Here is a 27,480-nt window from a genome sequence, read left to right on the forward strand (position 1 = left end):
CTCCTCCCATTAGGAACCTCCAAAAGGAAGCTACAAGCAGGAATTTGAACCTCCACAGAAAACAGGCAGAAAACACGTGTGCATGTGTGTATGTGCATGCGTACACTGGAGGGAATGTTGGGGCTCACCAAAGTAGAGTAAATGTGGACTAAACAAAATATTAACAATGGGTCACTATTCAACTTCTGTTTAAATAACAGTGTCAAGTGACCAGATTGGCTGGATTATTAACAACACATTCCCTAGTAAGCTTATTATGGCATATTATCTATTTCCACAACTCGGGGAAAGTAAACCTGAAATGTGTATTCCTTGTGTTTGTTTTTTGACTATTCACAAGTAAGACTGCAAAAAAAAACCCCACCAAACAAAACCAAACCCTAACCCATGCTGTATGCTGTGGAGGCTAGTATGACTCAAGGCAAAACAAATTATCTAATTTTAGCTGTGATTTCTGTGTTTAAATGCTACACATTTACTCTTACCCAACTAGGGGTAGGATGAATGCATGGGTCTTGGTAGCCACCAACATACTTCCACAAGGTTCATTAATTCACAGGGGATTGCATATGGAGGCTTAACTAGATTCAAGACAACTAACAATTTTGATAAATTGTTATTTTAACAGTGAATACAAATAATTGAAATGCAAAACAGTATTTTTTTTGGTGTAATTACTGTTCTTTAGAAATCAAACAAATCCTATTAACTGTATTTCTTGCCATGCTAGATTCATTACTTGCTCCATGTTGCTCTGGAACAGATTTTAAGACACAAGTTTTAGCTTGGGATATATACACATGTACATATATGCGTGCACGTGCATTTTAAGTACAAGGAACATCACTGAAGCATTTGATTAAGGAGAGTAATTGGAAAAAATTACAAGAGTTCTGAGTAGATAAACAACAATATTAACCTATGAGCCTTTTAAAAACGCAATGGAAGCAAAAAAATACTGTACCTTGTTCCAATATCCAGCCAGCTTCCATAATCTTTAACCAAAAAGAAAAAATGCTAGGAAATAAAAAAACTTTGATTAGTACATCAAAATTGCACAATTTGAAACAAAATTAAACCCCATGTTTTCAGGCTGTTCACTCCGAGTTTCTAATTGTTCAAGTACAACAAGGGCAAGACCTTCCCAGGAAGGCTCATTTCAACCAAAGTAAATAATAGCCTAGGAGCCAGAACCAGAAATAGATTTAACATGGTATCAAACACAAACAGCTAAAGATGGAGTACGTTCCGTCAAGCTGAGTGTGCAAGAAAGCCAAGCCATCTTATTGCTTGAAATAATGGTACCCCAAATAATGCCTAGTGACAACGAGAAAGATGCATATTGTTTTCATGGAATTCTGCCACAAATTTGTTTGGGCAACTCTGGCAGTTCCCCACCTGTAAAATGGGGAATAATGTTGGAAGAATAACTGGGATAATGTTGGGAGAAGAGAGCACTTGCCTGTTAGCGAATCCCCCAAATTCTAGCTGGTGGACACACTGGTTCAAGAGCACAAACCAGTTCACTCTCTTTTTTTATTCCTGACAACTTTCTCATTTCTTTATATACACACAGCTTCTGCATATCACACCTCTTTGGTAATAGTTTTGTACACCAAACACATATTTGCTAATTGTTTTAAAATAGTTAAACCAAAATAAGAGAGTATGAGAGATGTAAGACCTGGACATACTGGGGCTTGCTACACACCAGTACATGCCTGCACTTTTCTTTTGGTCTAGTTAGATTGATTTTGTTAGTGAAATGCTATGAGTGTGGTTTACTGGTATTTTAATCATTTTCCTGCAGAAGTTATTGAAAATCAGATTAGTCACAGAGATTAATTTGACACTACACAAAACTATACCTTCTCCATTTCTCACTCTACAGACAAATTAGTCATAATTTTTTTTTTACTCAGTTTTTCCTATCAGGTGAGATACACAGGTCACACTGTACAAGCAAATTGCACCAGGAATGCTTACTCCAAAGGGATGAAACTAAAACAGCACGTACAAAGTGAGAACACCAGCTCTCCCTGCTGCTTTGGAAAGGTTTCTGTTTATCTTGTGATTTCCAGGGGTACTGGTTGCTGGGCTGAAGACAGTTTGAGGGGGCAACGAAAATTTACTTTTAAACTGTACAAATTATGTTGGGATAGTGTTCAGCTTTGGGCTGTTTTAGCTAGCTTGGTTTGCAGACACAAGCTTTCTGGACACCATTTTCTAACAGCTTATTACAAAGGGCACAACGTGTCTTTCCAGATGTTGCTGATCTCCTGGATTCTGACAACTCTAACAGAGCTGGTGGGTAACACATTTCTCCTTTTCCTCTCTTTCAAGGAAGGTGGGGTGAGTAAAAGATTCAAAATTTCTGAAAAATTAACTAAACCCTGCACATAGCTAAAACCAATATTCTTATTTAAATTCTTCCTAAGAATTTGCTTGGAAAGCACATGAAAAACTCAGAGTGATAACCTACTACTTAATTTTTGTCTCTTATTATTATGAGAATATTGCTTCTTCAGAAGCATTAATTACATGAAATTCAATGAGCAGTGATTGGAGGAGTTTTATCTCTAAATTATGCCAGGATTTCAATCCAATTCATTGCCCTAGTTACAAAAACTTTGAAGTCTGAAACAAATTCAGATCTCTCTTAACAGAGTTAGAAGAGCCCTCTCTGCTTCTTGATCTTATTTGAAGAAAATGTGCAACAACTTACCAAAGCCATAATGTCTGAAATCACAAGAACAATGAGGAAAAGGCTGCAAAGAAAAAAAAAAACAAAACCAAAACATAGAACACCAGACCATCAAGATTTATTTATAGCCACAAATGTTATAAAGTTTATTAAAACCCCCATAAAGAATTTAAAATACAATATGATTTCTTGCGCTTGTCTTTCAATCATTCAGATAAATTTCACTTTATTAGTGAATAGTTAAAATATATGGTGAGAACACCTGGCATTTGTAATCCCACCCTGCTTGAAAAAGACATTTCACATTAACAGAGTTTCAATTGTGCAACAGAGAAACCTAACAGGAGTAATTTATCGGAGAACAAGAGCATCTTGCAAAGGGCACCTGCCCATTCCTGATGCAGGGATCTCATGGGTTGATTGGCCAAATAAAGCTGATTTAGATGTTCGAGATTGACTCTACAGTGAGCAAAGCCCTGAGCCGATCAGTCCTATCCTGGCAACCACCCTGGTGGGCAGGAGGCTGCTAAAGAGGTAACTCGCCCTGCTTCCAGATCTCTGAGCGCCCATAAACTGCTCTGGGAACGCCCAGCATTTTGGTGGCGTGCTCCCAAAGCCACCAGCCTCTCTGTCAGGCAGCACGTTACTTCTGGAACATACGCTGTGGCCAGTAAAGGCACCAGAAGGGAGAATGAAGAGCTACTTTTTCCCTCATGAACCTGATCTTTTCATTAAACTATGTACATCTTAAATTACATGAAAGCAATTGCTATAACCGGTTAAAACTAGTTTCTAAGTTAATGACACTGAAGCAATGTTGCAAACAGCCAGCCCATTAACAGAGAAGTCTTTAACTAGAATACAGTTAATTTATCAGTACCACCATTATAAATTCATGAAGCTTTTTTGGGAAATACTGCAGCATTGCATGAGCAGGTGCTGGAGGGGGACACCCATACCTATGCCTCCTGATGAGGAAGTTTCTGACACTGCCTGTGCCAGCTATGCTTCATTAGTAAATAAGGATGCAACAAACTGACCGTAACTCAGACACTGAAAGGCTTCTCTCCGCCTACCTACAGATTAGATAGGATGTTGCCATCTTGTAGTGCCTGGGAGGCACAAGCAAGCTCCAAGAACATATTCTGACAAAACAATCCCCATGAACAGCAACAACAACAAAAAAATCTTTAATCTATAAATGGGCAGCTTAGGAGCAATTTGTCTAAATCACAAAAATCTACTTTTCCCCCTTCCGAACTGCAGGAAGCCTTTCACAACAGGACAACACTAATTTCAGGGCATGTTTATACAGTACAAAGACAAGATTGTCCCTTGTGACAGCTTAATTTATCTAGCAGGGGCAGTAGGAGCAATAACTAGTGCAGCAGACTTCAGGATGCGCTAACAATGAGAGCACCATCTCTCCAGGGACCCTGAGCACATCTTGTGGTTTCTGCTTTGTTCCCAGGCTGACGCTGTGGCAGTATCACTGCTATTGTTACCTGAGCACAGCTAAATGAAGCTGGTACAAATACCAGCCGGAGTTACAACCACAGCCTTGAAGCGGCACATACTCATGTTCCCCGGTTTAAGTTGTTGATATCGTTTCCCCTCACACACTCAGATGCACATTCCATAAAGCTTTTGATATCACTGGTGCTGCCAAGGCAAGCATTCATGAGTCAGGAAATGCTGACCTTTATGATGCCTGAGCCCTAGAAAAGTAAATCACTGTAGCTAGTCTTCTGAGCAACTCCAATGCCTCAACACAGCCCTGCTTCCATAATAAGCCTTAGTGAGGAGGAAAAATATCTTTCCTTTGGGGTCCAGGGAGAGCCGAAGCACGCTGCACACACAGGTAAGGCAGAGAAGGTAAAAGGGATGGTGAGCCTTGTGCTTTCTCTCCAACAAGAAGTCAGATTGCAGGCTGCTATGTCCCTCATTAGTACTGAGTGGCATCGTATGAGGAGACAACAGGCAGGATGAAAATAACGAGAAAGGCAGAGAGCATCACACTGAGCAAGGGCAGCTTCCTCCTGCTCAGCTGAGCAATGTGCAGGACAGAGTCCCTGCGGTTCTCCTGCCACTGTCCAGCAAGACTTTCAGTCAACCCCATACAACACCCCACGGTGACAAACTCAAAACCACATTGCTGACAGAGACCTCCTCTGTCTCAACACCATTTGTAATCCCACATGATGAGCGGAGGATGAGGTCATGTGCACTCAAAGGGGTAGGGAGGACTAACAGTGGAAAAAAAAATAATCTTGAGACAGTGAAAAGAGCGAGGGTAGCTCAAGTCTGGACACAGCACTCTGCGAGGCTGCGTACCTGTCCCACATTCTCTCTGAAAAGTGTTTGGAGATGGAGAAAGGACTGGAAGCCATCTAGTCCTACTGCAAAAAATATGTAATACTGAACGCACCTGGGAAGTACTGGACTGTAATGGAAGGACATACAGCCACCTCTTTTTCTTTAAATGCTATTTCTGATCACTGCTACAAAACTGTAAATTGGTTACATTATAAACAGGTTATTTTTAAAATATTGCACTATAGGCAGAGATGGAACATAAAACAAAAATCAGACTCTAAATTCTGCTCATTTTTCTACATTATGGGGGAAAAGTGCTCCTTCTGTGTATTGTCAACAAAGAATATTAAATACCTGATTGTTTCAGACAGGGCCACTACTTCCATTTATACTAATTTATCAGTAACAAAAGAACTCCTGAGCTTGCAAAATCACTGAACAAAAACCCAAACCATACTAACAAATAAAAGTAACAATGTGATGTACTGTGTTTTTTTTTTTAATTTAGACTGAGATTTGACATTCTGAATTCTTTCAAAAGAGATTTGAGAGCCTTCCTAATGCAGAAATATAGCACTTACTGTACCTCTTAGAAGACAGCTGTGTTGTGACTTGAACAGCTTCAAAAGCACATGATACCAGAACAAACGGGATCACCACCTGGTTAAAACACAAGCTACATTTTGGTTTATAGCCATATTTACAAAACAACCTGGCAAATTGTGGAAATATTTGCCTGCTTTTGAAATTATCACAGAATGTGTATGTTACAAAAATAAAACATTGGCAAGAAAGAGTAGAAACTCATTTTGCAGGAAGCACATTTAGTAAATGAATAGAAAACCCTTCCATGGTCACAGCTAAACTGCAGTGAAATAAACCATGAGGCAATAGGGAAAACTATAATTAAAACACATTAACGATCCTCACTTCATTTATCCATTTTAGCACTAGTGATAAATACTTCAACATGGCTAGAAGACAGAACTATTCAGATCTAGTATCTCACGTGACAGGCTGCAGAGCTCCAAGCATAACAGGATAATCTCATCTCAACCACAAAAAAAAATATGAATATAGAATGTTTCAGTAAGGCAAGGATCAGACTGCCCCTCCAAAGCCAAGTCAAGCAAATGTAAATGGTTAGGTAAATTAGGAAAAAAACAAGTTAGAAACTTGATGTTGCCTTTTGTTCTTCTCAAAGTTGACTTGGAACCCTTAAGTTAGTAGTGTAAATGCATTGCTAAAACCTGTTCCCTTGCATCCAGAAAGTTTGCATTATTGACTTATGTCCTGCAGTATAAGTTGCAGGTATACTGCATGTTAAGTCTGCTTTCTCTGGGACAGAGCAGCAGAAAGGCAGAGGGCAGGAAACACCGCTTATTTCAGCAATAAGTCACACATGTCCCCCCTCCTGTTTGCCTCTTTACCCCTCTGGCAGATCCTTTGCTCAAATATTAGAAAATTGCTCCCACACCTTGCCTGCAAACAAGAAGTGCAATCCAATCTTTGATAGACTATTAAAAAATATAAAAACCAATATTCATTGCAAAATGACAACCTAATCAGCAGAGCATTCAAAGCCTGTACTTAATGTAATGTTGATAGAGCTAATAAAATGTACATATCCTCAGTGTTTCTGTAGATATTATACTATAGGGTAAGGATATAATTTTTTAAATAATGTAAGTCTTTTCGACATTTAAAATATCAACTTTAATACAATAAACCGATCTAATGCAGTTAAATTATACTTCCATGCACTTTATCTTGAGTCTTCTGGGAAACAGAAGGATCCATCTCTGGAAACGCTACCAAGGCTAAAACCTTCACACATGGTTAAGAAGGCTAATGAAGCTCAAACACGTAGATATGTTTTTGTAAACTGCAAAATAACAACTGTGTACATGACACGTTATTTATTAAACAGTTCTTTGAGAAAATTTCACTAAGGTAAGATTACTAACCTTTAGCACAAGCAAGCCTCCCATCATGAAGGGACTAAACACAGTCAAGAAACAGTAGACAGAAGCAGGATCAAAACTAGAGAAACATGAAAAAGACATTACAAAACATATCCTTGAAATGGCATTTTCCATTAAAAAAACAGAGCATTTAGTTACTCCTGTAACACACTGTGCATCTATATATTTTTAAACAAGGCTTCCAACTTTCTCTTCTCTTGCTTAAATATGAAATGAACACGGACAGCCTACTTCACTTTTCTTTCTCTACGATTTTCCTCTGCTCGTGTCTTTCGAGGTGCCATGCTGTTGGTGAGCAGCAGAGCTCTCTCTGCTCACACTGCCAATAACTTTCAATGAAAACTGAGACAACCTCATAACTAACAAGCTCAGTCTCTTAGGAAATGTGTTACAGAGAGCAGAAACGAAATAAATTGTTATCATTATTCCACTGACTATTGCTTTAATACTGCTGCCCTGATTTTGCTAACAAAATTTGTATTTAAGTATGCCAACTGCAGGAAGAGTTTTTTATACCTCATGTCTCAAATCAATGAATTGAATTTACCTGTTAACGGAAGCTATGTTTCCAGTGCCAAAAAAGGCTGTCACTATGAAGAAAACCTAGATGTATTTAAGGAAAATACACCACAGAAATGGCTGCAGTAAAACGAAATGAGCATTTCCCCCCCATTCATTCCAAATTACTTTCAAAATCCTATCATAAAACTACACAAAGCTGACCCACTATTACAGCTTTACACTGCATTAAGAAATCCAAAGTACTGTCGAGCTCTACCCAAGATTTCACACATCACTATGTCAATTTTAAAAGACAAGGACTGCCTGGGTAAGATTTTAGAGCCTGTCTTGAGTCCCCTGCCAGAAAGCTGCAGCTTGTTTTTTCTGGGCCCCTACCTAGCAAGACAGGAACATCCCTGGACCGCAGTCCCAGCTGTGCATTCACACACACATGATTTTGCAGAAAGTAATGGCATATCTACGTGTACTGCACACCAAAAGAGATGGCTTTATTGAGGAATTGATCATGGAAGAGGTAGCTGGCTATGAAACAAGACTAAAGGTTCCTATGCTATCCCTCCCATAGGTTTGCTGTCCAAAGGTTATGCTGAGTCTACCCATTACAACATGGGACTCACGAGCTTTTTCCTTACTTGAAGGAGGACGGCTGTGGCAGTATCTGTATAGCTGGAAGTTTTTTTTATAAACCCTACCCTTTTCCTCTAGGTACAACACTTACTGCTATATGAGCCCATGAAAGATATTTTTCTACCTCCTGAGCTTACTGGGGCCCATTATAGCTCACTTCTCTTCAGTGGAAGAATGGTTTTTAACTGCTTTTTTGCATCAGGCAGAGAGTTAGTCAGTGACGATGGCTGCTGTTGCCAGAGCCCCCTCTGGTCCCTCCACTCCTGTTATAGCTTCTGCACGGGATCATGTAAGTCTCTGCATAAACAATTTGCTACCAACTGTTCAGCAGAATCACTGGAATTCTGCATGCAACATTTTATAAGGATTAGGTCAGCATAACTAAAGAAATTATGCTTCCCAAGAGCATCACATCATTTCAAGTTTAGTAACACAGCAGTCTAACAACATAGCACAGTTCTGCCCGTTAAGATTTATAACAACAACAGTTCTCCAATAAAAGAAAAAAATACCAGTAGTACATGGGTCTAATCAAAATGCTAAGCATAAGCAATCTGAATCTTCTTCTGGAAGATCAGGCTACAAGGTCCCTCAGCACATGCTGACTTTTGGGCCCTGTATAGGAACCTTGAGATAATCTTAAGGTATACAGCTCACAGGGTCATAGCTGCAATGTGACTGCTCTAGTAGAAAAGGTTTCTCTTCTAATACCACCATTTCTAAACATTAAACAGCATCTAAATTAAAAGAGTCACAACATCTTTTGAGCAGGTGTGTTATCATACCTGGTCTCTGCAAAGGAGACCTGAAAATTGTGTATTTTTTCAGGACCTGAACAAAATACATTCAAGTGTTTTAGATTAAGATACGATTGAAGTATCTAACACATGCAAGTGTTAGACTGAAGTAGTACTATGCTGGAGCTTTAAAAAATACAATTGGATTGCTTAATTTTTGTTTTGACTAATTTTTAGCATCTGACAGGCAGCAGTAGCTTTACTAAAAGTTAGCTTATTCTTTGTTAAAATAGCAAAATAGCAAATGAAATCAATACACTTACTGCAAGATGTCTCAGCTGCTTTTCAGATATACTCTAAAGCAAACACAAACATTCAACACCTAGCAAATTGTTTTGCCTCCTTCCTTAGCACTGAACTGCCTTCTCAATGAGGTACCTGTCACACTTCCTCTGCTGCAGGTTCCTGATGTCCAGCAGCATTGTCCCAAATTCCAACAGCACAGATTCTGCGACTGTGATCCACCCTCTCAGATTTGGTTGTTCTGTGGACTATAAAGCCTGTTTTTGCAGGAACTAGTATTGAGACAACTCCCCCCCCAGTTCTAGCTATGACAACCCACCTATACTAGAAACCCGTATGTTCTAGATGGGTTCGTAATTTCCCTCCCACTTGCACACCCATCACCCTTGCTGCCAAATACCTCTCAATTAACTGCAGTACCACAATGGAAGAGAAAAATAATGTTATCAAGTTCGTACAGTATTAAATATATATATACACATATCAGCTGTAGTTTCAGTTACAGTATGCAGTGAACAAACAGCTCTTCCCTCCCAAGCCCACACCATTCCTAACAGCAGAAACCACGTGGGATATAAATAACTCTAGGCCAGATTCTGAGAACACATATTACTAAGAGTCTGGAGGAACTTTCCTTCTCATCCGCCTGGCCGTGGCCAATGCCTGCCCCCTAGCATTTTCTTCTTAATACAATGCCATACTCTAAAAATGAGAAAATCAGAATAACTTTAACATCACCTTTTCCAACTGATTTGTGAAGGCTGAATGAGTTCTCTGCAGGCAAAACGTAATAAAACAAAACCAAACTGAAAACAGGACTCCTTAGAAGAAAGTTTACTTCAGCTGTAATGATCATAAGACACCAAACTTTTCAAAGTGGCCAAGGAGACACATTCCAAAACAGTGCAGTTTGTACTGAATTTTTTACTACTTTATCAAAAAGTATAATGTACAAGACCATTGTCTTTCAGGCAATGTGAGTCAAATCACCTTCACCAGCTGCTGCTTCCAGTGGCTAACAGGCTACAAAATACAAATTTTGATTGCAGGGCCTTTTGAAACAACCCCATCTTTTCCTTGGAACACAGCAACAGGCAAAAGGATACAAAGAAGAAAGACCTGCGGATGTCATCAAGATGAAGCTGTCGAAAATGAGTTATATCAGTAGCATATGTGAAGTTGAAAACAGCAAGCTGGAAAGACAGCAGGAGATATTAACACTGAATTTCAACTGATGTACTTTGACAGAACCATCATACTTTTACTGAAATTAATGACAAATAAACCTACTTCCTTATCAGCTGTTATTAGAGTAGTATTATGATGAGGACTGCAAACCTTGCCCATATTTTCATTATACTTTAATGAATCTGCCAGAAAGATTGTACAAGTGAGATGATCAAATGAACAGTGGGGCTTCCACTGTTATCTATGCTAAAAATAAACTTCTATGCCTTAGATTTATCATCATCTTTATTCATCATAAATATTCCTCCTACACACACTGCTCACATGAGCACGTGGATAAAAGACCCACAGAAATAAAAGACTGCAATTATCCTCAGTTGACTTATGTTGTGAGTGAGAATACTAAAACATTCTCCATCTCCTTCACTCAGTTTATAACACGCTATCACTTGACCCGAAGAGAAATTGTCTTCATGTAGTTTAAGAGGTCAGTGAACTCCTTTTCACTAGGTAAAGAAAAAATTCAAGTAATAGACATTCAATGCTAATAAAATTTTAATTAAAAATAAGCTCACATAAGATTTACTTTGTGGCATACATTAACAGGCATTTTAGAGATTATTTTTCTAACTTAAATGGGAAGTAGGGGGGAGCATTATTGTTCCTTTCACTTGAAACGAAAACAAAAGTCAGATGATCGACATGGAGTGACAACAGAAAACCTCATTACAGCTCACCTACGTTCTTTTTGTTTGCATTTGATTAATAAAGTGTTCACCACTGCTTAATACTGCTTTAAAAAAAATTATTTTAAAGCAAACAGAACATCAGACCACCACCAGGGAGGCAAGCATCAGAAATGCCTTGTCACAAGATGCAAAATGTTGAGTGGGTTCTAGAGTGGAAGAGAAAGTTCATCTCATAGACGACTGTGATGTCCTAGAAACCTCCCATTGCAATCATGGCCTACACCTTAAGTGTACCTTTTCACATTCACTTTCCTTCTCTACCACTTAAGATACTACAAAACATGCTCACACAAAATAACATAAGTATATGTAGCATAAATAAAATCAATTCCTGTTTTAATCTCTGGTATTCAGCCTTAAATTGGTAAATCCTGTTCTCTCTCAGGTTTTAAAATTGTCTCCCTTTCAGGAGAACCACAGAAGCACAGTACGTGTCAGGTCCGCTTTTGTGATTGCTTTGGCTCAGATTTCACCTCCTGGCACTTCTCCCCCGTTATTATGAGCTGCAAAAGGAAGGAAAGATGTGCGCTGTCCCTTCTCTTACAAGTGACTCTGGCCACTCCCCTGCGTCCGCACCCAGGTTCTCTGTGCCCTGCACCAAGGACAGCACATCTGGGAGAAGGGGGAGAAAGCTGTGCTGCACACCCACCTGGCTCCAAGCGCCCAGACGGCTCTGCACCAGGCACCTCGCTTCTAACCGCATCAACGGCACAGTCACACTTTGTTAAACCCTTGACCTGATCTGAAAGCTGTCAGTGTGAGCAGCACGGGCTTTGAAAATTGCTGATACAATATAATAAATTTTAGGGTGAAAGAAGTTGCATTGATACCTATTATAGAACTCCCTGTCGGGGCACATCTGAGATTGTACTAGTTCCAATTCAGCCTCTGGCTCCTTGTCTGTCTAATCAGAAATAAAACACCATCCTTGAAGAAAAAGAGTGGCAGGACAAAGTCAGATAAGATTTCTAGTATTTCCTCTGAGTCATTCCAGAAATAAAATTATTTCTTTTCAGCCTCTCACATGGACACTTGTGTCTCTGCCATCAGACTAAAAAAACTAGAGTGACATTGTACTTACTCTAAAGAGAGTTACTGCACCTTACGCTGAATTAGCGTTACACTCAATGAACAGCTCCATAGCCTACAGAACATACCACTAAGTCAAAATGATTTCCTGCATTCCTAGAAATGCCTCTGATATGGAAGACGTTTAAGAACATCAGTTATAAATCTCTCTTACAATGTCACAATCCTATGTCATAAAAAAGCTGATACTTGCTTCCCAAACTTAAAGAAATGCCAAGTGTTGCTCTGTGAAAACCACTCAGAACATTTATTATACCCTCAAGAAAAAAAAAAAAAAAAGATAAAGCTTAACGTGATGTGGCTATCTGGAGCTGTTACCTTTGGTTTGAGCGAAAGACCATAGTGCTGCAGTGCTTCTTGCTCCATAGCTATCCACACAAACATCAAACCAGACAGCACCAGTGGAAACAGAGCTTCATACCTGAAGAGTAACATAATAATCATACTAAGTGCAGTCACTAACAACTATTCAACATCAAATACTGACATGCTTTTCTCCTTTTTTCTTTACACAAATGATATACCAAAGACCTAGCGGCATTCTCCCCTCTCTCTCCCCATTTCTGAGGAGCAGCCACAGTTGGTTGGTTGAATATTAAAGCCACACAGTAATTAACTGGTAGAAGAAAAATAAACAGAGGCTGCTTTGGCTTTGTCGTGTTTTTCACCCATTTTCTCATTTGATGGCTGCCACAACATTGGATGAGCGCCCTTTGTGTGACGGTTAAATTTAACAAAACCGGAATAAAATTAAAAAGAAACAGGAAAAATATCACATTTGGCAACTGTATCAGAAAAAGACCACTACATTTCACTGAAGTCAAGTGTCCTTTTCTTTACTACGCACCAAACCGTCACAACAGCAGTGTCAAGTCATGCTCTAACCAAGGCAGCTAAGCTATTCTTGCTAGACTCTGCGTCTCAGAGGAGTACTTCTGGCTCCTACAGAACTCAAACATAGCAAACTACGAGCGTACTTTTGTGAAAGACTAAAACTCCCTGGGTAGCTGAGGAGTGTTGACTGTCACTGGACAATATTAGTTTCTCCCTGCCCTCTACATCTCAGTTGCACTTCATGGTGCCTCTCAGTTTTTTTTTTTTTTCTTTCAGGATAAAATTATAATACTGACACTGATTGTGACAGTAATACTGACAAGATTATAACATTTCTCCTTTTTATTTTTTTCCTCCTTGGACCCACACTTATTTGTTAGAAAATAAGAAAATTACTGCAGTTAATCTTGACATTGTTTCTGTATTGTCTCCCCACTAGTAGCTACAAAGCAGTTTCAAACTGGAACAAAAAATTTTGGATAGACATTTCTGCTTTAATTGTCAGAATGACAAGCAGTTAAACACAAAGATGACATCAGTTGGGCTGTCAGTAACAAGAGTACCTACAATCCTTACAGTGGCCTACACTTGCCTACAAATCAAACATCTTCAACTGAGACAGTGACAACTCATTGTATGCAACCAGACTCTTCAACTGTCTTCAATGTCTTCACTGAACTGTGCCTAGAGAGGTGCTGTAATCACCTGGGCAATGCACTGGGTTACCATTACACGGTATAACAGAGCACTGAGTGCCTTGGTTTTGCTACGATTGGTTGTTTTAAGGTTTTGTTTTGCTTCTTTGTTTTTTTTAAAAAGAATAGTTCCAGAATTTGTTGGTCTATTTGAACACTGTAGGAAGACAGCAGAGAGCTGTCAGCGTTTAAGAGGTCTGGTGCAGGGCCAAAATACAAAGAGGGAGGTTACCAGCCTCAGAGAGAACAACATTCTTGCTTTATCCAGGACAGGCTAAGAAGGTTCACCATAAGAGTGTGTGTGTGGACAGGAGTAAGATTAGGATCAAAATCCTAATGGGGAAGTGGGAGGAAGAGGAGGCAAGGGATTAAAAAAAAAAAGCTTCATCTAAAATGAGAGTATCTACAGGAGGCAGCTATTGCAAAATGTCTCCTGCAAGATATTTTATTCCACTTAATTTTCCAGTGTAATTAAATCCAGAGGATAAGTGGGAGGGGAGGTGGAAAGAATGGTTCCTATATTCCCCATTAATTATGCTCTTAAGAGCCACTGAGTCTGGAAAAAAAGGGTTGGCTGACACACTGTTTTCTTCATTTACAAGCTCTGAGGAGTTGCCTTTTATCCAAAAAGGAACAAGTCCTTCTCTTTATGGGGACTAGCATCCCTTTGAAAAATATTACTTCCATTAAAATCTCTTTGAATAAAATTTTCCTTCACTTTAGGGCTACCTGTTTCCCGTCACACATCATTTAAGCCATAACTAGACACCAGCGCTGAGCAGCTGGGAGAGAAGTTATTTCCTTTTGTCTGCAAACAGAAAAGCCCATGCCAGAACAACAACAGACATAAACTAAAGCAGACTTTCTTATTTTGGTGCAAGATTGTTTGAATGCATACCCTTCCAGCCACTGCCTGGCCCAGCTGAAAGGAATGTGTTTATAATACAAGGAGAAATATTGAAATTCCCCTGAAATTTTATTTAGACTAAATAAGGAGATAAACGGTGAGACTACAGCTGGAAGCATGTTACACCTTTAATAGAAATGCTCACAAGATTCAGCAGCTTCATATTTAGCCCTTGATTTTCATATGTAAGATCAATCCAAGCAGAGTAAGAAAGAACTACCCTGTGCTGAGGAGTAGGTAGGTGGACATCAGAGCGAGCAGTATGCTGAACAGTCGCTGAAAGAGAAACGTGGGGCTCAGTAACGGCAACACCGAGGAAGAAACTGCAATAAAAAGATCCGCCAGTCACTACATGCAAAACATTTCGGCCTCAGTAACAAGATAACATTCCTCAAATCTTGACGCTTGATGTACCGAAATTCAATACCAGTCATGTATGCCCTTTTCAGAAGTTACCTTTGCTAAAGAAAACCCAACGTTTGGAATGCTTAATATTTATCAAAAGTAATTTTAGTTCTCTATCATTTTAATTCCCTGGCTTTCTAGCTCACAGCCTTTATAATTTCTCATGAACTGATGTCAGTAAGCCCTTAAGATGATACAGAAGCACTACCCCCAAAACCAGTCAAACCTGACTGTTTAATATGACTCTGAGAGCCACTTACCATGGCCCCAAGGACCTCTGGCAGTCCCAAGACTGCAGTTACAGAGCCACTTCTCCACTGGATTAGATTGGGAAACCTGCCACACTTTGAGGTGCAACTGAAAATACTTGTAGTAAAGATATAGAAACTATAAACTTACTAGCTTCTCTACTTGAAAGGTTTAAAAACAGGAATATTTAAGGAACTACGGGAGACCTATCTGTTGTGATTCATGCCTCTTGACTTCAACTTGTAATTTCTCTAATGCCGGTGTGGAATCTTAAGAGTTGTGTGCAGCTCCTTAGCACAGTCTATTGTTCAGACGCCCAGCCAGCCCTGCTTAGCAGAGTCCACGCTGCCCCTAAAGAGACACCTCTAGCTGGGAAACTTCTGCAGCTGAGGACAGGGCCCAGCGGTTTGCAGGAGGTGAAGAAAACTGAGAAGAGAGGAAATGGGCTGCTGGAAGAAAGTGAATAAGGAAGAAGAAAAGCAGAGGGAAAGCAGCCAGTGCTCGAAGCAAGGAAAGGGAGAAGGAAAAGCGTTGCTGTAATTTGGCCATTTTAAACCTGATTAAATAAAATTTTCATATTTCAGAAATGTGTCTATGAAGAAGTGCATTGACAAATAACAGTGTGAGTCTTCGCTGTGGCATAGTGCCATCACATTGCTGAATCACTCAAAGACTGCATCAGGAGTAAGTCATAATTAATATCACTCTATTAAGGAACAGAAATAAAACTATAATATATGGAAAGTGCTCGCTTGTGCTTATTGTCACGGTATACGGTAGTATTTATAGTACACATATCCACAAAAAAAAAAGACAAGACTGTTTCTAAAACCCGTGAGTCAACATGTTTTACTTCCAGGCTTTCGGCCACTGCTACAATTCCAGAACAAATAACTTCCTTTCAAGGGTATTCCAGCCTTTCAGCATCACTTGTAGCTTTCTATACTTAAAGAAGGCCCAGCTGAGGGAGGAACTCCAAGGACCTCTCCAGTCAGAAGGAAATTCAGCATGGCAAACAGTCTCTGTGAATGACACATCAGATGTGTATCACTCTCTGAGCACAATCATAGATGAGAACAGATGAGTGGCTGGGAGGGGGTAATGGGGGGACCTCTCCAGTCAGAAGGAAATTCAGCATGGCAAACAGCCTCTGTGAATGACACTCAATACATCAGATGTGTATCGCTCTCTGAGCACAATCATAGATGAGAACAGATGAGTGGCTGGGAGGTGATAATGGGCCTTTCCCTTCCATCTCCAAGGTGACACATCAGATATCAACCACCAAAAGATCTGCAGGCTTCTGGCTGACCTATACAAATCTCTGCGTGCTTCCCCTGCACACAGTTGTGACACCAAATTCCTCAAAATTTGGCAAGTTGCTATGACAGATTTCCACTTATGAAAGCTTTAAAACATAAGGTACATTAATTTAGAAATAGCTGCTAACATGAAGATGATTCTGAAGAACATGGAAAGCAGCTGGATTAACTTTATGACTCCTGGTTTTACCTGTATGTTTCTGGTTAAGGTACACTGCACCACCCATAGGGTGTAACAGATAAAGCCAGCTGGACACAGGCCTGCAGGAACCCATCCATCACTAATTCATTTGCCTGGTTCTCCAAAAAACAGCATTTCTTCAAAAAACAAAATAGTTTTAGGCCTAAATTAAAACTTTAAACAAGGTAGGCTCCATATTAATCAGAATGAACAGCTGGAGAAGGGGGAACAATTTGCTGAAAGCTTCAGAAGTCTCATTTCCAGGTTACGACTGTTACGCATAAACACTGATGTGCATTTCTGATTATATAAATACACACAGAGGTGCAAAATGAGAGTTCAACAAGTAACAAAGCTGTTCTTCCACAACTAAGCAAAAATACGGAGAAGAGTTTGACCACTTGTCATGTCACCAGCCTTCGAAAAGCTACATTAGACCTGTACATTTCTGGTACACACTAGATACAAGGCAGGTGCTAGCTGTAGTTATGCTAGTGACAAAGCATTTCTCCAAGAGGAATATTGAGGACATTTGTTGGATGCCTTAGCTTCTTACCTGTTTAGTTCTGCGTTTAATTATGTAAAGCAACTTCAACAAATGTGTAAAGCTCCTACCTTGTGTATCATATTCACTTAAAATGATTACTTCCAGTCTAAAAGACTTTGCTAACTATTCAGTACTACTGTAGTAGCAAGTCAACTTTTTGGGTACACACAGTTTACTTCTCTGTTAGCTTTATTTTTATCACAGAAACATCACCCACAGCAGAGAGTTTCCAACATACTTTTTCCCCATAACTCTAGACCTCTCTGGCTGCCCAAATAATCTCTTAGATTAAACATGTTTTCCTCTCATCCTTACACAGGAGAGAAAGATAACCTTTGCCCTTAACTCCTGCTCCAACAAGCCAAGCAGGACACCACTGATTTAATCAACTTTACAACTGCAAGGGATTCATCCACACAGATCACCGCTTAGCTTAGCAGGCTATGAAGTGTTAGGAAAGGATGACAGAAAGGAAAACACTCCAAACAAAACTACAGTACAAAGAGAGCATTGCTCACACACACTGATCATAACCAGCTGTACTGAATCCATTTTCTCAAACAGAAGCAGGATTGCTAAAATTGACAAGATCTGCTTAATTTAAAACAATGTCACCAGTACAGGAATGCACACAATATATAAGACATCCAGCCAGTTGTTAACAAGATAATTCATAATTCTTCCATTAAGCTATGTTTAAATTCCTGGTCTTGACTTTTAGCGAAGAGCTCATATGAAATTTTGGATGGGATTCGTTTAGCTCCAAAACAAATCCCGCATTTCAGATCACTCAGGAATTAGCAATGCCTAACATTTTCTACAGAAATTATTTTATAGCTGAAATACTAAAGGTATTGCTTTACTGTATTCCATAACCCCAGTGATAATTATGTTTGCTCTGTTTAATCATCTGAAGAAGAGTGGTGAAAAATACACAGACCTGTAAATTGTTATTTTCTTTAATAATTATGTTCTAACAGATATAGAACATACATTAGCATCATTAGTTCACAAGTATTTTGCAAGGCATCTCTGAAAAGCACTTCCATACCCCAAGGGTCTCCACCATCGGCTGCAATTTCAAGTTACTATCAAAAAACAGCAACAATTCCCTCACTTCCCTATGCTTTACTGGATTGCTCATGGAACATCTCAGATCACCCTTATTTGGCTCCAAGTGAAACCAAAAGGGAATTGATACCATTATATCCCTAAAAGGTTTCTTCAAGACATTCAGAATATTCAAAAGATAAAGCTACTTGTAAATCAAAGTTGTTTGCATTTTATTACAAACATACAAAAGAGTAATATTTTAGGAGACTTTCCAGCACTTTGTTATGTTTCAATCCCAGCCTGCAGTAAGCACCACATATCTGTCCGCTTGCTTGCTCCCTCCTATGGTGGGATAGGGGAGAGAATCAGCGGAAAAGGTAAGAAAACTCATGGGTTCAGATATGAACAGTTTCATTATTACAGTAAAAATAAAATAATAATACTAATAATAATGAATTGTAATGAAAAGGAAAACAAAAAACCTAAAACCCAAGAAAAACAAGTGATGGAACCACTCACCACCCACCGGCCGATGTCCAGCCAGTCTCCAAACAGTGATCACACCCCTAGCCAACTGCCCTAGCTTATATCCTGAGCATGACATCTTATGGTATGGAATATCCCTTTGGCCAGTTTGCGTCCACTGTCCTGGCTGTGTCTCCTCCCAGCTTCTTGTAGAGAAGAAGCTGGGAGGGCAGGGGCAGTGTGAGAAGCTGAAAAAGCCCTTGGCCTAATTAAACGTTGCTTGGCAGCAACTAAAACATCAGTGTGTTATCAACTGCACAAATCCCAAAACATAGGCTCATACTAGCTATTATGAAGAAAGTTAACTCTATCCCAGCCAAAACCAGCACACACATTCCTCAAAAAGCCTCACTTAGAATAGTGAACACATGTAAGAACTATTAGGATTCAAATAAAGGAATATGTGCAAAAGTAAGATGTTAATAAAAAAATGTCACCACTTCCCACCCAATCCCAAACCCCACAAACTATCAGCACACAAGACTGGGAGGGAAGGTGTTCTTACCTAGAGTCATCCAGCTAATTATTTGATTCAATACAGGCAATCCCTGTTTGTTCTTAAGACTGTCATGGGTACTGCTCACAACATATGTCGAAAGTGCAATACTCAACATCTAGAAAGAAGAAAACAGACAATGAAACACATAATTAATGTATGGATCTTTGCCATCCCGTACTAAATATGTAAATATGCTTTAGAGTTGCATGAACACCTCATCTGCATCAGCATAACAACAGGAGTCTGACATGTAGTATCGGGTATTTATACCTTTTTATAATCTATGCATTTAAAAACTTTCTTCTAGGGATGATTATGGTGATTACGATTATTAATTTGTGCTACTTTCAAATTGTTTAAACAAGCGCCCTGAATCACTGATTTGACATGATATGCTCTTTATCAAGAGTAACTCCTTAAACACTCATGTAAACCACAGAAGACATATGCCCCCAGTTTTTCAAGGAGCACTTGTCCTCAAGCAGCAATCACAAAGCAGCAGAACCTCTGGCTTCACTGCAGGATTAGGACCAGGGTGAAGGGGAAGGCTACTTAAGGCAAGAGCTTTGCATGGGCAGCACAGCTCCCATAGGAAAAGACAGCAGCAGCAGAGCAGATTGGAGGTGTATTTTAAGAGGTAGAAAGAAGAAGCTGCAATCTGAGCAGACTGTTCAAATGAAGTTGTCTGAACCACCTCAAGCAGAGCCCTCTGCCTTGGAGAAACACTGAAGCTGAAGAGGTTGGTTTTTCTTTCTTTAATAATTCAAGAGACACTATTCAGTCATCAAGGAGGTGCAAAAACCTTAGGAAAATTACCCCATGAGTCAGTTATTTTTGAAAGACGACAATTATCCAAGAATATGCTTTAGCCGAGTTTTCAATTACTGCTATTTATTCATAACTCTGTAGTTCAGCTAAAAGGCAAATCAAGCATGCACAGTACTTTGCAAACCTGCTTTACAACTGCATGACAAGATATAATTGCTGTTATGGCTTTTTTAGCGCAAAGAAACTACACAGTGTTCACATCCATCACTTTTTACCGTATGAATACCTGCCATTCCCCTGTCAGACACAGGGATACCTAGTGGTACCTGCCCAGAAGATACACTTTGCTGTCAGCATGCTTTTTTTGCCCTGTATCTGCTGCTTCTATTTAATTTCAGGCCACAAGAACATGTAACTTCTATTTCTGTGTGACATCAATAAGCTAGGTCGAAGCATTAAGCCTCCAAAAGCTCAGGGAATTGGCCCCTTTAGACCTCTGATGTTTATTTGGGATGCTTTTGCTGTATTCAGGCCAGATCTCTCCCCTTTGATATATCTTTTCAAATTCTTTTAGTGTCATAAGCTCCGGTAATACCTCCGCTATCCCCTAGGCACTGGTGAAGTCACTTTGCACTCACTTTGTGTCATCTCCCATAATATATCTTGTGCCTTGGAAGACTTGTGATGACCTAGGCACTTTAGTGAACGCAATTTATTGCTGCTAGATCTATGCCAGTGTCCAGGGAAGGGCTCAGCATCTGCTTTGGAGACTCCTGTGTTCACATTTTAAGTCATGTTCAAACTGCTCTCAGCTTTCACCAACATGTCCAGGACTGTGGAACAGCGCAGAAGCAACTTGGAAATGCAAACTGAGGTCTCCAGCTAAGAACCTGTCTTCTTTCCCCCTTCACAACCTTCTTCGAAGTTCAGAGATTACTCTTGAACAGTTTAAGAGCTGGCCTCTGAGAAATGCTCATGCGTAGGTCACAGCTAGAAAGAGAAAACCAAGGGTGACAGCTGCAGTCCCAGCAGCTCTTCTCCAGCTGCTGAGAGCTCTCCTAAGCATCTAACATTGTAACAGCCCATAGAGAGCATGGCGGGGGAACCAGCATCATCAGGTGAACGCTATACAAGGCTGACTGAAAACACTCCTCCTGTCCCCTAGTTCCACCAATATGACATGAATTCCTGTGGTTTATTTCTCCTCCTAATTTAGAGGAAACCACCTCGGACCCAGATGAAGCTCAAGCCTTATAGGAATAATGATTTGGCCCAACTTTATCAATCAACTGAAACAGTGGTGTTTTCGGTAGTGCAGCAAAAACTGGACTTCATGCTGGCAAAGAGAAACTGATGTTCTCTCCAGAAAAAAAAAAAAAAAAAAAAAAAGAAAAAGAAAAAAAAAAAGTTGTACGGTATGCACTGCAGCAGTCTAGCCGATGCATTATAAATAACTTCTGTTTTCACCACTCTTGAAGCCTTAATGACTTCTCAATGAAGCAAAGAAGCAGCATTAACCAAAAGACAAGTCTCTCCTTGCCATAGCAAACAAAATTCAGCAAAAAAAATGTTATTCCCGCTTTAATGATACCATGAGAAAAACTGAGAAACTCTTGGCAATTTTGAGAAACTCTGAGGGTGTAATTAGTATCTTCTGCCTCAAGCAAACAGTGACACGTATCACAAATTCAAAATTAGGTCTAAACACAACTGAAGTTTTTGTAACAGAAATGTAAATGTAACCATATGAAGTTACTCAAGCTTGCATTTTTAGTTTTTAAAGTACCTGTTTATATGCTTTTGCTGAGAAATCTTTTTGATCGTGCTGTTTGGTTGTCTGGGACTTTTTTGCTTCTTTAAGGCTAATACTCATGTTGGAAAGCTGTAGTGTGTCAGTACAAAAACCAGTGAATAAATGAGTAGCCTGTAAGTGGCCTCTCAGATCCATGCAGGTATGCAGTTCATACTCATTTGCTAAGGCGTACACTCTGTCCCATCCATGGAGAAACCAACACAATAATACATAGTTCAGGACCAGAACAGAGAAATGTATCTTTTCTGTTGAGGACTACATGCAAACTGGCAGGCTCTTCACCTACTCTGAGGGTCTCTGCCAACTCAGGCTCCTTTTTGACCAAAAGCAGAGCAATTAATGTAATGGCACAAGCTTTGTTTCTTACCAGGCGTGATATCTTCACTACAAGCTACTTTCCCAGGTGAAAAAGGAATATCACTTGGACAAGAAAGAAGAAAGTTGTCTTCAGAAGAGAAAAAAAATTCATCATAAGCACAACAAAAAGCCTAGGCTATGCTGAATGCCCCTCTTTCTCTGACCGAAATAGGAAGAGAACTGCAAGGGAAAGTGTCTTTATTCAGATGCAACTCTAAAATAACTTGTGGAGAACAGCTCAGGCAAATAAGAACTACCTGAGCCTTTGGGAAATACTATCTTATTTCTTGCATAAAAATGCACCTCATCCCAAATGAGCAGGTGCAAAATTTTGAGGTCAGGTGAAATGAGGGTTCTAAATCACAGACACTACCAGAAAAAAAAAAAAAAAGGTCAGGGGATCCTGGTCAGAGCAGTTTGTCAGATCAGTTGGCTTTTTGTAAAACGAAAAAAACCTCGAAACACCAGCTATTTCTTCTCCATTGTGTAATTGAAAGGCTTTTGGTCAGAGCTGAACCTATAAAAGAGGTTAGCAGAGCAGCTATGGTAATCCCCAAGACAAACCATACAGAGTACGAGGAAGGAAAACCATATTTGCCCTTCCACTTCAACTAATACTTGCCACGAAAATGGCACACAGGGGAAAAAAAAGACCTGTAGCAAATTATTGTATTTTCTCACTCCCCCAAAACGAAGAAGCATAAAACAACCAACCTGAGTTTCCTGAGGCCGCCCTGTGTGAGTATGACTACGGCACGAGGTCATGCCATATGAATATGAACATGGCATGGGGCCCCGGACATACGAATATGTCATGGGGGGCCATGAATGTCAGTGCCCAGTGCCCTGATCACTGTCTGTCATTGCAAAATAAGTATGTTTCATCTGACTAGAGGATTCATCTCACCCTTAAAACTGCCTGGTAATTGGAAATCAAAACTTGTGTGTTCAAAATGCTCCAAACCAGCGTTTTAGAAGACTACCCCCTTCCGTGTCCTTACTAAAGACTCCAATTCAAAATGAAAAGGAGAACAAGGGAATTCCATTGCCTAGAAATACTAGTCTTCTGACAAACATTTTCCTTTTGTTTTCCTGGACATTTCAAAGCAACTAAATGCAACCTAACTTCAAAACAAGTTATTTGCTTCGAAATGGGTAATGCCTCTGTAATGTCCCTTTCCCCCTCTAAGTCTGAACAATTTCCCCTCCCAATCTTTTCCTTGCCCAGAGTGTGAAGGGTGAATCCCAGTTTTCCATTCCCAGGCAAGCTTTTGAAATAAAGATCTAATAGAGACTAGTAATTAGATGTCACTATTGTAAAATATCCTCTGATTAAGGAGCAATTTGATGAGCTTTATGATCATCTTAAAGGTTGGGAGAAAAACGAAGATATTACTCCTTGAACAAGCACACAGAACATTTTCAGCTAATTAAGTATCTAGGAGCTGTGTGTGTGAATTTCCTCAATCTCTAAAGTTGGCTCAAGAATAGTCTGGCATTACTTTTTGACTACAGATCCATTTCATCATCATTTGTGAGCTTCTCCACACCGTTACACCACGTGAAATGCTGCCACAGTTGTGATGAGTTGACACTGGCCAGCTGTCAGATGCCCACTCCGCTGCTCTCTCACTCCCCCACCCAGTACAATTTGTTTCCAGGCATCCCAGTGAGAAATCCACTGGAAATATCCGTCCTAAATGCTTAGGAAAGGAACTGATACCTCTTTTCCACAGTTAAGCTGGAAAAGTTAAGAGAAACCATGGGTGCACACTCAGGTAAAGGCATATTAAGCATTCATTATTCTTTAATGAATGAACGAACTCTCCTCCTTTTAACCAACTTGAGCTCCACACCTAAATCACTGATATAATGAATACATTGCTTAGCTCAATGAGAAACTCCAGCATGTAAGTCATAACCAATAAAACTGGTCTTGAAATAAAACCATTATCTTGGCAATACAATTAAAAAAAAAAAAAAGAGGACAGCAGACATGCAAAGCATTATTAGAATCTTAAAGGCTTTCTAGAACTTAATTAGCACTTACTATTAAAAGATCTACCTATTTCATTAGGCTATAAAGAAAAAAATCTCATCTTTTATCTGGAAGAAGGTTTAACCAACAGAAAACCAGCTCAGTATCGGTCTAACATTGTTATGCAACAGCCAGAAGCTGGAAAGAACCCCTTGAACCAGCAAGTTGTTCTTCAGTGCACATGTGCAATTCCTACAAAGGTCACTGGAAGTTATATGCACAGACAGAAGGCAGGACAAACTCTAACTCTCTGAGTAGAGCATCAGAACATGTATGCACACCTATGTATCAATACACATAAATATGCACAGGATGAGCTTTTGGGAACACAGCATTATGATATTTAAAAATCCATATTACCATGAGCACACGGTCCTCTTGAAATAGTCATGGGGAATAATAATTTTCTTGAAAATTGTGGCCTTGGTAGGATCATGTTCTTAGAAAGTACACAAAAAGTTGCACATAAAAACCCTCAGAATTCAGAATTACTGAAAAGTAGCAACTGACCTGGTAAAAATGTACCTTCAGATCTTCATTATTTCTGTACTTATTTTCACTTTTACGAAGAGATGCCAATGAAAAGCAAGAGATCAAGAGAGTCAGCAAACCAGTTGCTATTCTGCAAAAACAAACAAAAGAACAATAAAATCCAGGAAATATCATCAAAAAGTTCAGCAAATTTTCACAGATATGTTATTTACTAAGATGAAATAATTCATTACAGTATCAAGACTTAACATGTTAAGTAAACTTCAACATCCAGTTTTAGAAAAACAAAATCCAATCCAGAATCAAGTGTGGCTTGGTGGTTTTGTTTTTGCTTGTCTGTTTGTTTTGTTTTGGGGTTTTTTTTTGTAGTGGGGGGGAGCTGGGAATGCAGGGGTGTGTGGGTTTTTCTGGTTTTGTTTTTGTTTTAAACAAACTTGCCATCCACAAATACAGTTACACTCTTTTCATGGCAGTGCCAAAAAAGTTTATATTTTGGCCGCATGTCTGATCTGTCACACATTATTTTTAGGCACTTTCAATTACCTCCAAACAATATTTTGAATAAAACAGTAACAGTGATAGGTGATCCAAATTTAGTGGTTTCAAGGTTTGTCAGGTTTGCCATCTAACAGGGTAATTACACCACCATTACTATCAAACACATAGCTTTGTTTAAATGCAACAGCAAGACTAACAGGAAGATTGTCACTCATCAAGTAAACACAGGAAAAAAAAGTACTGCTTGGCACTATTGAGTAAATCTGCTCATTACAATACTAGTCCAAAATAATAGACACGATTCACTAAAAGATCAATACTAATATCACCTCCAGTTATCTCCCTTCAGTCACCAAGCAAGCAAATAAATTCTAAAGGCAGCAGAAGTTTTTGCCTGTATTTCTGTCACGCTACAACCTTGATATAGAAGTAGCCTTGCTTCCACTTGTCCCTTGGCATCTCCACTAAGAGACTACTGACAAAAATGGCCATTTGTGACTGCTCCACTCATTGTGTTTTCTCAGGCATAACACAAAAATGTACAAATACCTCATATTCAGTAAAAGCAGGCTACACTGGCGTATCACAATAGCAATTTTCAAGTAATGATCTAACCAATAGAGGAACATAGTTGCAGGCTACTTGCTCACAGAACGGAAGTTGGAAGGTACCTCTGGAGATCAGTCTAGTCCAACTCCCTAGTCAAAGCAATTCCAACTGCAGCAGGCTGCTCAGGGCCATGTCTAGCTGGGTCTTGAAAACTTCTACTGATGGAGGCTCGACAACCTCTCTGGGGAACCTGTTCCTCAGTGTCAAAAAGCTTTTTTCTTTTGTTTAAATGGAATTTCCTGTATCTGAATTTTTGCCCATTTCTTGTCTCTTCTCTGGACACTGAGAAGAATCTGTCATCTTTACTCTTCTCGTCTAGACAGGTACTTACACACACTGAGAAGATCCTCCTGAGTCTTTTCTTCTGCAGAATAACCAGTTCCAGCTCTCTCAGTCTCTCCTCCAAGACAAGCAGTCCCAACTCTTGCTTGGTCTCCTGTGACAGATGCTCTAATCCCTTACTCATCCTAATGGCCATTCTCTGGACCTGATCCAGTGTGTTCACATCTCTTTCCAGAGAGCCCAGCACTGGACACAGCACTTTCAGATGCATCTCATCAGGGCTGAATAGAGAGGAATAATCACCTTCCTCATTACCATCCTGGTGATGCCGAGGATACCATTGGCCCTTTCTGCAAGGGGCCCATTGCTGGCTCATGGTCAAACCAGTCGGTCCCAGCCTGAACTGGTGCGGAAATTACTTCTGCTCAGGTGCAGGAATTTACACTTCTCTTTTTTGATCTTCATGAGCTTCCCATTTGCCTATTTTTCCAGTCTGTTGAGATTCCTTTGAAAGGCAGCATGTCCATCTGCTGCATCAACCACTTCTCCCAGTTTTGTATCACCTACAAAACTTGTTGAGGGTGCATTCTGTCCCATCATCTAGGTCAGTAATGAAGTTGTTAAACAGCATTGGCCCCAGTACCAACCCCTGCTGCACACTACTAGTGACTGGCCTCCAGCCGGACTCTGTGCTGTTGATTACAATCCTTTGAACTTGACAATTAGTGTGTTTTCCATCCACCCCACTGTCTGCTGATCTAGCCTATACATCATCAGTCTGTGTATGAGGATGTTATGGGAGACTACCCAAGTCCTTGCTGAAGTCAAAATAAACAACATTCACTTCTCTCCCTTGGCTTACTGAGCCAGTCTTCTTCTCATCTTAGAAGGCTACCAGGTTGGTCAAGCATAATTTCCCCTTCATAAATTCATGCTGACTACTCCCAATCACCTTCTTGCCTTCATGTTTAGAAATTGTTTGCTTTCAGGATTAGTCGCTCGAGTACCTTTCCAGGGCCTGAGGTGAGGCTGACCATCCCATAGTCCCCTGGGTTCTCTCTTTTGCCCTTCTTGAAGACAGCAGTGAGAACATCTGCTTTTGTCCAGTCCTCAGGAGATGTCTCCCACCAGCCGCTGTCACAACTCTTTAAAGATTCTCACAGTGACATTGGCCAGCTCCCTCAGC

At 39.9% G+C, this 27,480-nt stretch overlaps 1 protein-coding gene across 1 annotated transcript in view; it reads right to left on the reverse strand.

The window, feature by feature from the left end:
• Positions 1-930: 930 nt before the first annotated feature.
• The window catches only part of PIGN (phosphatidylinositol glycan anchor biosynthesis, class N), a 79,780-nt gene continuing 53,230 nt past the window's right edge, over positions 931-27,480 (reverse strand). Inside the window, exons 18-27 of the mRNA XM_010073179.1 lie at positions 24,924-25,035; positions 19,444-19,552; positions 14,877-14,979; positions 12,539-12,641; positions 10,301-10,387; positions 7,553-7,608; positions 6,988-7,063; positions 5,607-5,680; positions 2,726-2,768; positions 931-1,017 (exon numbers count right to left, since the gene is read on the reverse strand). Of these exons, the coding sequence (XP_010071481.1) occupies positions 931-1,017; positions 2,726-2,768; positions 5,607-5,680; positions 6,988-7,063; positions 7,553-7,608; positions 10,301-10,387; positions 12,539-12,641; positions 14,877-14,979; positions 19,444-19,552; positions 24,924-25,035 (850 nt within the window). The remainder of the gene's footprint in view (positions 1,018-2,725; positions 2,769-5,606; positions 5,681-6,987; positions 7,064-7,552; positions 7,609-10,300; positions 10,388-12,538; positions 12,642-14,876; positions 14,980-19,443; positions 19,553-24,923; positions 25,036-27,480) is intronic.

The sequence above is a fragment of the Pterocles gutturalis genome, unplaced genomic scaffold (genome assembly GCF_000699245.1).
Source record: "Pterocles gutturalis isolate BGI_N339 unplaced genomic scaffold, ASM69924v1 scaffold5967, whole genome shotgun sequence".
NCBI lineage: Eukaryota > Metazoa > Chordata > Aves > Pterocliformes > Pteroclidae > Pterocles > Pterocles gutturalis.